Below are 13,012 nucleotides of genomic sequence, written 5' to 3' on the forward strand. Positions count from 1 at the left end.
AAAATGAGATATGTAAGTACAATAAAGATGTGAGAAAATGTTAAGTGCTAAGAAGTAAAAGAGAGCTGGGAAGGGGATATGGAAGTTTCTGTGACAGGGAACAGACATTACAATTTTAAACAGGATAGTGTTGCAGGATGAATGCTTATGTCTCCCCCCCCCCCCCCCAATTCATATGTAGAAATCCTAATGGTATTAGAAGGTGGGGCCTTTGGGAGGTCATTAAGTTGTGACTGTGGAGCCCTCATGAATGGGATTAGTGGGCTTATAAAAGAGACCCCACAGAGCTCCCTAGTTCCTTCCACCATGTGAGAACACAATGAGCTGTATGCAACCCAGAAGAGAGCCCCTCATCTGACCGTACTGGCAACCTGAGCTTGGACTCCCAGCCTTCAGAACTGTGAGAAATAAGTTTTTATTATTTATAAGCTATCTAGTCTGTGGTGTTTTGTTATAGCAGCCCAAACAAACTAAGACAGACGGGCTAAGAGCAAAAACAAAGCTGAGGCATTGCACTTCTGGTCTGAACATATATTACAAAGCCACAGTAATCCAAACAGTATGGCACTGGCATAAAAACAGACACAGAAACCAATGGCACAGAATAGAGAGCCCAGAAATACTGCATGAATGCACCTATATGTGGAATCTAAAATAGTCAAACTCATAGAAACAGAATAGAATGGTGGATGCCAGTGGCCAAGGGGAGAAAAAATGGGGGGAGATGTTGGTCAAGTATTATAAAGTTTCCATTATGCAAGATGCTAAGTTCTGGGGATCTAATATATAGCAATGTGACTACAGTTAACAATTTGTATCATAAACTTCAAATCTGCTAAGAGGGTAGATCTTAAGTATTCTCACCACAAACACACACAACAATAGTGCCTGCATGCAAAGAAAATGGTAACTATGTAAGGTGATACATGTTAATTAGCTCAACTGTGGTACTGACTTCACAGTGTATATTAAAACATACATGTTTTAAATACATGCAATTTTGTGAAATTAACATTTTTTTCTTTTTCTTTTTCTTTTGAAGTAAGCTCCAGGCCCAACCTGGGGCTCAAACCCACAACCTCAAGCTCAGGAGTCACATGTTCCGCCAACCGTGCCAGCCAGGTGCCCCTAAATACATGCAGTTTTTTACCTGTCAATTATACCTCAATAAAGATGGGAAAAATAAATTTATGATGATTTAGTAAATAAAGAGTAGGCTAGAGAATCCTTACTGAAACAGAGACTTTTGAGTAAAAACCCAAAAGTGAGAAAGAAAATTCACCAATAAAGACACCTAGGTGATAAAGTGGTAAAAATACTTAAATTACACATTAAGGTATAGGTATACAAGTATTTATTAATAAAATAGTATTTATACATTAGAAAATTAAGTCCATGTTCTAGTGGACCAGAATGAAATATCAAAAACAAAAAACCAAAACCAAGACATGCCTATATTATGGAGGCTCTGTAAACTCTGAACATATAGAAAAGATATTCATAAACAACTCTCAATCTTGCTTCTTCAAGAAACAGGAATTATAGGATTTAAATCACAAAATACAAATTCATATATTTCACTCAAATTGCTACTCAGTGGTAGAAAAACTTTCTATACAAACCAAAAATACAGGGGCATCTGGGTAGCTCAGTTGGTTAAGCATATGACTCTTGTTTCGGCTCAGGTCATGATCTCATGACTTGTAAGACTGAGCCCTGTGTCAGGCTCCTTGCTGACAGTGTGGAGCCTGCTTGGGATTCTCTCTCTGCCCCTCCCCTGCTCACACACGCATGCATGGTCTCTCTTTCTCTAAACTTTAGTAAGTATGTATGTGTATGTGTGTGTGTGTGTGTGTGTGTATATATATATATATATATATGTCTGTATATATACATATACTCAGTTCATCACTAAGAAAAAGTTAAACATACATAAAGAACCTCCACCATTTTAACCTAATAACCAGTAGAAAAATGCTATTTGACAGTAGAGAAATTTGAACAAATATGTCTGCTTTAAAAAGAGTCTTAGTGGAGACTCATACAGGTTCTATTATTTACTTCTGAGATTTGCAATCCAAGAGAAGAAAACAAAAAAAAACTCCAAATCTCTAGTTTACTATGCCAGTGAAATAATAAATCACACCCTTCAAATAAATAAAAAACAGGTCATCTGACTTAACTTTTGAAAAATCAAAGGACTCATAAGCAAGTATCTATAAAAAAAATACCTCGGATAATCCTTGTAAATGTTTTCTCCTCTCCACTTTCCTCCACGTACACAATTTTTACACTCGCACAAGAAGAGACAGGTTTTCCAATATGTGCTCCATAAATGAGTTCTTGAATATTTTTCACTCTTAAATTAGCTGTTTTCTCTCCCATTACAAAACTAAGTGCATCCATTACATTAGATTTTCCTGGGAAAGAAAAGACAGAGAGAAAAGTTATCCCTTGTTAACAATAAAAAACCTTGCCCAGAGACAAAGAAGCCAACAATGGAAGTGAAATATAGCCAATACACATGTCTAAAGAGTAGTACTGTCTTGTCTATGTTTAAAATGCATGTGACCAGTTTTATATAGATCACCGCGTTCTTCCATGCAGCTATGGCAGAGTATTAAGTGGCCTAAATTTAAGGATCTAAGCAAGTGGATCTAAACCCAACTCTCTTCCATCATTAAATATTGTACTATGGCAACTCATTTAACCTCTCCGAATTTCAGTCATTCCATTTTATGATTAACTATCACCTATTTAAAAAAATGGCTAAGTATGTCCAAGATATCCCAAGGACTAGAATAAGGTTGCCGGAATACTTATGATTGTAGGAGGTGGCGGTACAGAAAAGTTATAGAGCAGGTCTGAGCCTGCAATCCTCTGAAAGGCCTGCTCACAAGATTGGCTGTTATCTGGGGATTTGTATTTTGGGAGAGTTTCCACCACTTTCTGGTAAGAATGTCTCACTGTGCCGAAAGTGTTTATACGACATGATTGATGCTGGACACCTCGCCTGTTTTCTTTTTAGGAGTCTGGAATTTTGGTTGATTTTGGTTTGTGCTAGACAGAGGGTGCCTAGCTGACCATTCCCCAATAAAAATCCTGGGCACTGAGTCTTTGCTTGAGGTTCTTTGGTAGACAACATTTCATGTATATTGCCACTACATATTGCTGGAGGAGTTGCCTGTCCTGTGTGACCCCACTGGGGGAGGATTCTTAGAACCTCGTGCCTGGTTTCTTCAGTTTGTCCCATGTGCCTTCCCTCTTGCAGAGTTTGCTCTGTTCCCTTTCGCTGTAACACATAACAATCCTGAGTACAACCACACGCTGAGTTCTGTGAATCCTCCTAGCAAATCACCGAAACAGGGGCGGGGTGGGGGGTGTAGTCTTGGGCATTCCTGATCCAAAGGCCAAATTGTTATACAATCATGAGCCCACAGTTTGCTCTAAGACAATTTCCAAGGTGCTGTGTCATTGCTACTACCATCTGTATCTATCTATCAATCAATCAATCAATCAATCAATCACATTCCTTCCCCCATATCCGCAAGGAACTTATATTTCCAATGCCAGAACAGGAGGAAGATAATACAAAGAAAATACTACCAGCCAGTGGAAATATGGCTTAGTTTTAGAAGTTTACGATCTTGGCTTGAACTCACAACCCTGAGATCAAGACTCGCATGCTCTACCAACTGAACCAGACAGGCGCCCCAGTTTGTAATCTTTCTAAAAAGAATCAGAAGTGGTTAAAATGCTATAAATTTATTTAGCTAAGTTTCAATTAATGATTGGGTATGAAACATGGCTTTTTGGGTTGACTGAAAGCTATTATAAGCCAGATAGGACAAAGTGAATACTAATCGAGTTGAATTAAATCTCACTGTAACAGAATTAAAGAGAAACCAGTTTTGGTCAATCCTTATTTAAAATCTGCCTAAAATAAACACTTGCTTACCCAAATTAATTTATTCCATTAATATCTTTTGAATAGCTATTATGTTAATAGCTATTAAGGATATAGCAAAAGAAGAAGACAAAAAACCTCCCAGCCTAATGAAGGTTATGTTCTATTAAGAGAGACAAAAGACAAAAAAAGACAATTCCATACTAGAGTTAAGTATCGTAAGTAAGGAAATAAACTGGGTGATGGAATAGAGGGTAACTGGGAGACATAACTTCAGATAGGATGGTCAGGAAACATTTTAAGAGCCTACTGACCAGCCAGTGTTAGCTTAAGACTCATCTGCTGAAAAGAATGAATGAATGAACAAACGAACAAACAAACCAAGTTTGGTAATGGTCAGATAGGGGACCTCTGCTGTAAAAACTCAAAATCAACATAAGTAAAATAATAATTCTGGAAGAATTATCTTTTAGGTCATCATCACTCAAAGATATAAAAATTACACTATCACTCTCCAGTCTCCAAACCTCAACATTTCCATTCATTTGCTTTCTTAACTAACATGCTAAGTCCCTTTTCATTCCAATTCTGCACATCCTCCTCCCATTTCCTCCTTCTTTCCCATCCTTCTGCCCATTCAAGTCCTTGTTACTTCAGGTGTCTCCTAGCTGTACTCCTACATCTGTTATCCAGTCTTTGCAACAACCCTATGAAGTAGGTTTTAATTTGTGTTTCATAAATTAAAAAGTAGAGACTCAAAGTCAAACAAATTGTATGTTTTGGAGGTGTCTGAATCCAAAATCTATATACTCTTCCAACAAAAAGCAGAGAATTATAATCCACTATAGTAAGTTCTAAAATAAAATTAACACACCTAGACACACTTAAGAGAAGCACTAGCTACTGGAGGCTCTGAGTAGACTTTAGCAGGAGATGATTCGGGGCTAAGTTTTAAAGGGTAATTAAGAAGTTTGGGGAGGGGGTAAACATACCATTCCAGGAAAAGACAACAGCTTGGTCATAGGTACCGAGAAGTAAGAGAGCATGGTACCATTTCAGTAAAAAATGGCAAATAATTTTATATAGGTGGAGCAGAGCTTATAAGAGAGAAATTAAACTTTATGCTGAAGATGATGTGAAACCATTGGAGGATTTTAAGAATAGCAGTGAATTTTTCAGACATGTTTTATCAAGATTTCTCAGACAATAACCCACCAGAAAAATGAGCAAAGGATATAAAAAGGCAATTCAGAGAAAAATATAAAAGGCGCCTAAACATATGAAAAGATACTTAAGCTCAGTCATAATAAGAAAAATATAAATTAAAACTGTATTGACTACCAGTTCTATCGTACTGGCAAAAATCCAAAACTTTGAAAACACCTGCCTTTGGTGAGGCAGAAGGGAAACATACCCTTTCATATATTGTTGTTGGAGTTACAAAATGATACAACTCCTATAGAGGGGAAATTCGGCAATAGCTAATGAAATTATAAATCCATTCATCTTTATTTTTTATTTGAATTCCAGTATAGTGAACATATATTAACTTCAGGTATACAATACTGTGATTCAATAGTTTCATATATTACACCATGCTCATCATGATAAGCATACTCTTAATCCCCTTTACCTATTTTTTCAATCCTCCTACACACCTCCCTTTTGGTAACCATCTGTTCATTCTCTATAGTTAAGAATCTGTTTCTTGGTTTGTCTCTTTTTTGCTTTGTTCATTTGTTGTTTCTTAAATTCCACATATGAAATCATATGGTATTTGTCTTTCTGACATTTCACTTAGCATTATACTCTCTTGCTCCATGTATGTCTTTGCAAATGGCAAGATTTCATTCACTTTTTATGGCTGAATAATATTCCACTGTGTGTATGTATACATGTATGTATGTATGTGGTATATATATGTATGTGTGTGTGGATATATAAATGTAAATATATATATACATATATATCACTTCTTTATTCATCACTTGATGGACACCTGGGTTGCTTACATATCTTGGCCAATGTAAGTAATGCATCTATAAATATAGGGGTGCAATATCCCTTCGAATTTGTGGGTTTTTTAAAATTTTTATTTATTTTTGAGAGAAATAGAGAGAGACACAGTGGGCAGGGGAGGGGCAGAGAGAGAGGGAGACACAGAATCTGAAGCAGGCTCCAAGCTCTGAGCTGTCGGCACAGAGCCTGATGCAGGGCTCAAACTCACAACCGTGCGATCATGACCTGAGCTGAAGTTGAACGCTTAACTGACTGAGCCACTCAGGTGCCCCCAAATTAGTGTTTTTGTATTCTTTAGGTAAATACCCAGTAGTGCGATTGTTGGATCATAGGCTAGTTCTGTTTTTAACTTTCTGAGGAATTTCTATACTGTTTTCCACAGTGGCTGCACCAGTCTGCATTCCCACCAACAGCGCACAAGGGTTTTTCTCCACATCCTGGCCAACACCTGTTGTTTCTTGTGCTTTTGATTTTAGCCACTGTGGCAGGTGTGAGGTGATACCTCATTGTAGTTTTGATCTGCATCTCCCCGATGATGAGTGATGTGGAGCATCTTTTCATGTGTCTGTTGGACCATCTGGATGTGTTTGGAGAAATGTCTGTTCATGCTGTCTGCCCATTTTTAATTGGACTATTTGATTTTTGGGTGTTGAGTTGTTTAGCTTCTGTATATATTTTGGATACTAACACTTCATCTAAATCCATTCATCTTTTGAGCCAGCAATTCCACTTCTAAAAATCTATCTCCCTGATTTATGTGCACAACTGTACAATGGCAAATACACAATTATGCAATTCATTACAGGTTGTTTCTAACAGAAAAAGACTGGAAACAACTCAAGCGTCCAAAAATTAAGGGAACGCTTGAAATAGCTGTATAACAGCTACACAATGGAGAATTACACAGCAGAAAGAGAACAGAAGAGGATACAGTAAGTAAAAAAAGTGCATAACAGCATATATAGTAAAAAACTATGAACTTTGATGTAATGAGAAGTGAGGAGTTAGAGATAGCAATACATACATATTTGCTTGCATCTGCAAAAAGAAAACACTGAAAGACGATCAAGAAATGAATGGTCATCTATACAAGGTGAAGAGCAGGACATGGAAACTGAGTTGGATACCTGTCTGCCTCTCCTGGTCCATTTTCTTTTCTTTTCTCCCTCTTTTTTTTTTAATTTTAAGTTTATTTATTTATTTTGAGAAAGACAGAGTCAGCACAAGTAGGGGAGGGACAGAGAGAGAGGGGGACAGAGAGAGAGGGAGACAGAGAATCCCAAGCAGGCTCCACACCATCAGCACGGAGTCTGACACGGGGCTGGAACCCACTAAACTATGAGATCATGACCTGAGCCAAAATCAAGAGTTGGACACTTAACCAACTAAGCCACCCAGGAGCTCCTCCTGGTCCATTTTCTACCCTGCTTTCTGCCCTGTATCAATAGGTTCTCATGCCTTTTGGCTTCTACTTGGATTGGGCCAATGGGGAGCTCTGGCAGGAGGGAAGGAAAAGAATAGGCTCAGGGTATTTATTCCCTTACTTCCCTCTCTGTGAGGTGGCTTCTAGTTAGCTGTGTCTTTCGACAGGTCACCACCCTTTCAAATTTCCTTCTGGGTTCCTTCCTCTCTGGGCCTTGGGTGGTGACAGATCCATCATGCTAACCCTGCAATTCCTCTAGTCCTTCCAATTCCTTTATAGCCTTACACACATTTGTAATTACTCCCTTTGTAAACAAATCTTCCACAAATTGTCCTCATCTGAGTGTGCCACCTGCTTCCTGTTGGGACCCTACCTGATAGGGGAACAGTACAGAAGCAAGATCTCTTGGTGTATACCTTTATATAGAGCTTTGAGCGTTGAAATATGTGTATGTATTGTCATTTAAAAAAAAAAAAACTAAAATTTAAAAATTCTATAAATGAAGGGCGCCTGGGTGGCTCAGTTGGTTAAGCGTCCGACTCAAGCCATGATCTCAGGATCATGATTTGAGCCCCACATCGGTATCTTAAGTCTGCTTAAGATTCTCTCTAAAATAATTAAAAATAAAAATTCAAAAACAGAAACAAGTAAACTTAAGTGAATATTAAATTGGTGATAGCCATATTGAGAAATGGTTTATTTCAAGGGACCTCAGATCACAAAATTCTGACTGTACATTCTTAGTGGGATGTATTTCAAGCACCAAAAAGAAGTATAAAAGAACTTTAAATTTCCTTTAGTATCTTTATTGTTTGTAATGATACTGGCATTGGTAGTTTTAAGATCATTTTCTCTGTATTATAGATTTAAGCAAATAAGTATATTAGTGATGTTAGGAATTATTTTCAAAGTAAGAAAAAATATTTGCAATGACAAGAATCAGGGCACAGTGAAAACATAGTTATGTTAAAACTGAATGGGGGGCACCTGGTAGCTCAGTGGGTTAAACGTCTGACTCTTGATTTCAGCTCAGGTCGTAATCTCATCGTTTGTGGGATTAAACCCCACATTGGGCTCTGCGCTGTGAGCATAGAGATTCTCTGCTTAGGATTCTCTGTCCCCCCACCCCCGTCCCTACCCTGCTCACACACAAGTATGTACATGCATGTTCTCTCTCAAAATAAATAAGCTTAAAAAAAAAAAAAAGCCCCAGTTTTATAAACCTTAATGAAATGCAGTCATAAATATTATTTGGCATTAAAACCATCTGGGTAGCACACAGGGTAATGTCTCTGACATCAGCTGTAGCAATAGTTTCTAGATAGGTCCCCTGAAGCAAGGGAAATAAAAGCAAAAATAAACTATTGGAACTACATCAAAAAAAAAAAAAAAAAAAAAAAGCTTCCGCACAGCAAACAATTAATGAAACTAAAAGACAACCTGTGGAATGGGAGAAGATCTTTGCAAATGACATAGTAAATAGTAAATGATTACTATTTAAAGTATATACAGAAGTTATACAACTCAACACCCAAAATACAAATAATCCAATTGAAAATGCGCAGACAGCATGAACAGACATTTCTCCAAAGAACACATCCAGATGGTCAACAGACACATGGAAAGATGTTCCACATCACTCATCATCGGGGAGATGCAAATCAAAACTACAATGAGGTATCACCTCACACCTGCCACAGTGGCTAAAATCAAAAGCACAAGAAACAACAGGTGTTGGCCAGGATGCGGAGAAAAAGAAACCCTTGTGCGCTGTTGGTGGGAATGCAGACTGGTGCAGCACTCTGAAAACCAGTATAGAGGTTCCTCAAAAAATTAAAAGTAGATCTACCCTATAACCCAGTAATCACACTACTGGGTATTTACCCAAAGAATACAAAAACACTAACTCAAAATGATGTATGTACCCCTATGTTTATAGATGCGCTATTTACATTGGTCAAGGTATGTAAGCAGCCCAGGTGTCCATCAACTGATGAATGGATGAAGGAGATGTGGCATGTATATACAATGGAGTAGCACCCAGTCATAAAAAGGAATGAAATCTTGCCATTTGCAACAACATGGATGGAGCTAGAGAGTATAATGTTAAGTGGAATAAATTGGAGAATGACAAATACCATATGATTTCACTCATGTGGCATTTAAGGAACAAAGGAAGAGGGAGAGGGAGAGGGAGAGGGAGAGGGAGAGGGAGAGGGAGAGGGAGAGGGAGAGGGAGAGAGAGAGACAAACCAAGAAACACTAAGTATAGAGAACAAACATAGTTACCAGAGGATAGATGGTAGAGGGATGGGTGAAATAGGTTATGGGGAGTAAAGGGGATTAAAGAGTATACTTATCATGATGAATGCTGAGCAATGTATAGAATTTTTCAAACACTGTATCATATTAAAATTTAAAACTTAATAAAATTTAAAAAACTTGGGTAAATGCTTGATAAAGAACATTTGTATAATGTCAAAGCAACACTAGGAGACCAGACTAGTTAGAAGGGAAAAACTAATTGTACAATGTAGTGATCGCTGTCACCACCCTAATCCAGGGGTCAATCTTAGCATCACTAGTGGTAAAACAAATAGGTGTTATGTGATGTAATACCATGAGAAATACACAACATCACCTATGATGGAATCTAACCAAAACTGTTTAATTTGAACCCATCAGCCTTTTAGGTATTGAATGTTTTCAAATGTCTTTTCCTCATCTATCAAGAAATAAAATGGATCTTCTTTCTTGTGGAAACAAATGAAGATTACTGAGGGAACAGAGTGGCACACAGATTAAAGTAGGGTAAGACCAAAGATTGGGAACTCAGCTAAAAGATGACTGCATTAATCCAAGGAAGAAATGATGAGAGCCTGAAACCCTGAGAGTAGTGGCAAAAGAGGGAAGAGCACAGGTTAGTGTTCTGGGTGTGACAGGGAGAATTTATTTAAAGATGAAGGAGAATTCATTTAGGTGGCAGCCATATGAAACTCCGGGAGTAAAGCATTCTAAGTCCAAGGAACAGCATATGCTAAGACCCTGAAATGGAAATAAGCTTGGTCTGTGTAAGGAAGGCAAAAAAGAAAAGCAATTCTGACCAAAGCATGGTAAATAAAGCGAAAAAGAATATTAAAGAAGAGAAATACACAGAGGTCAGATCATAAAGGCCTTTGTGGATCATGGTAGAAACACCAGATTTCATTCCAAGTGTGGGGGAAAGCCATTCGAGAGTTTTAAGCTAGGCAGTGGTCTGATTTAGAGATTTCCTTTGTTTGTTAACCACTCACTCTGGGTGCTGTGAAAATGAATTGTAGGGAGACAAGAAAGCAAGCAGAGGGATGTGTTAGGAGGTTATAGCAACAGTCCAAATGAGCGCTCTAGCATCTTCGATTGTGATAGTGGCGAAAAATGGCAAGAAACAACTGGATTCAGGATGTATTTCAGAGGTAGAGTTATTAGGATTTATAGAAGATTAAATGAGGGAAGTGGGGCGTAGAAGGAGGAATAAAGAATGACTCTGGGTTTCTGGTCTGAATAAATGAGTAAACTGCATCCCTTACCAAGCAGGTAAGACCTAGGAAGGAATAAGTTTGTCTCATGGAAGTGGGGGAGAGGAAATTTGCTACTCTTTCTGATTATAGTACTTTATTTTTTTTAGATTTTATTTTCTATGCCCAACGTGGGCATTAATTTCTATGCCCAACGTGGGGTCTGAACTTGACTGAGCCAGCTAGGCGACTTCTAGGTCTACTAGAAGTAGCAAAAAATGAAAATATGCTGAATATTATAGGCTAGATATATAATTTTGGAAGTCAGTAGCATAAAGATGGCATTTGAAGCCATGAAACTGAATAAGATCATGTGGGAAAAGAACACGGGGAAGAGAAAGACAAAGGACCTATTTCCAGGGGGTGGGAGGATTCTAGTGCTTAAGAGACCCAGGGGAGAAGCAGCCAATAACTGAGGGCTTGCCAGTGAAAAAATCAACATTAGATTTACTAAAAACAAATGAGAACATGTCAAATGTTGACAGGTGGTGACAATAGGAAATTATTACAAAAAGTATGACTAACTAGCTAAATTGAAGTTTAAGAGAAAATGAATGTAACAGGTAATTATCAATTGGTTTAATAAAATCTACCTAAATGTGCCAGTAATTCCGTAAGATTATTTATTAAAAGATGACTTATTAACAAGTGTTCAAATGAATATAAATGAAATACCACCCATTAAATTAGTCTTGGATGAGTATTATACTGAATTTTAGCCTTTGTATAGAAGGAGAATGTGAATAGCTCATGCAAAATTCAGCAATAAGTAAACCAGAAATTTTTGTTGTAGAGAGATTATATTAAAGGCAATGCTAAAAGAATCCATGACTGGCTTTCTGTGGTTCTAAGCAAAGTCTCTGGGTTACCACAAATTCTCAAGAGGGAAGTGCAGCTTCCAGGGCACCGGGACAAGAGGAATTTGTGAAGGCATTTTCACAATAACCTTAAGATTTGTTGTTAATCACAATATGTATTGTTGAATTAAGATAAGAGATAAGAATATTTTGAAACTTACAGTTTGGCACTAGTTTTAAAAAGTTCAAAACATCACTTCAACAGGATCTTGAGTGGTAACGGGCAAGTATTTTAGGCTGACTGTAGTATAAGATTTCATGTAAACACACATTCAAAATATTACACTGTTGTAAGTACAAAACACAATTGAGCAACCCTTCACATAATCACCAGTTAAAAGGTGAAGAAAATCAACTGACGGTGGGTCTGGTAACCTGATACATGAGTGAAGGTTAGGGTAAGAACGTAAGGAATGTTTATAATAATTATCTTTTCAGTGCCTTTTTGACAACAGAATCAAGCGTGAATGAGGAAGTATATTATACAGAAGATGCATGAAAATCTTCAATTATGTGCATATTTCCAAGCTCACGTATTCTTTCACATACACTAACTGCAAAGAAAACATTAAACAGTAGTTATCTCTATAAAGCAACAGAAGTTTCACAACAGTTTCATAATAATTATACGTCAGGTTGGAGTGCCAGCAAAACACACATTTCAGTTTCCTACTCAAGGTCTGTCAAATAAGTTAATTTATTCAGGCAAACATTATCTTTCAACCCAAGAATGGTTTCCGGGCTCAGAAAGGAAATCTGGACTGAGAGAGCCAAAAGAAGACTCGAGAGTTAGGAAAAATCTCAAAGTAACTATCATTTCAGGCCCTCCAGCAGCCGGGGTCATTACATCTCTTGTTTCTTATCACAGAGCAGTGGGGAGCCTGGCCAGGCCCGAACTCGAACTCAAGTCCAGGCTCTGCCCCTTACTGGGCAACCTTGGAAAGTCATCTGGCCCCTCTGAACCTGTTTCCTAAACCATAAAATGGGATAATACCCATTTATGAGGGTTAAACAGAAATAGGGGTGCCAGGAACTTGGTGAGACTCCATGCATGCCATTATTATTACAATATTCCTGTGTAGAAAGTTCCTTGAATCCAACACGTTGTTCAGGCTCCTTAGAACCAATTATCTCCTTCAGATCTCACTCTCCGTCTTTGGATGAGGAAGGGAAGGGGATGGCGAGGAGCAGTGTAGAGAGTAAGACAGAGCCACTGACGTCAAGCAGGGGCCTGTGTCAACGACAGAGCAGC

The 13,012-nt window shown here is 37.9% G+C and overlaps 1 protein-coding gene across 4 annotated transcripts in view; it reads right to left on the reverse strand.

Moving 5' to 3' along the window:
- SMC1B (structural maintenance of chromosomes 1B) overlaps nt 1-13,012 on the reverse strand; it is a 74,705-nt gene that overhangs the window by 59,396 nt on the left and 2,297 nt on the right. For all 4 annotated transcript variants that reach the window (XM_023257603.2, XM_023257606.2, XM_023257602.2 and 1 more), the window contains exon 2: nt 2,232-2,420. In XM_023257603.2, coding sequence (XP_023113371.1) covers nt 2,232-2,420 — 189 coding nt within the window. The remainder of the gene's footprint in view (nt 1-2,231; nt 2,421-13,012) is intronic.

This window comes from Felis catus, chromosome B4 (assembly GCF_018350175.1).
Source record: "Felis catus isolate Fca126 chromosome B4, F.catus_Fca126_mat1.0, whole genome shotgun sequence".
Classification (NCBI taxonomy): Eukaryota; Metazoa; Chordata; class Mammalia; order Carnivora; family Felidae; genus Felis; species Felis catus.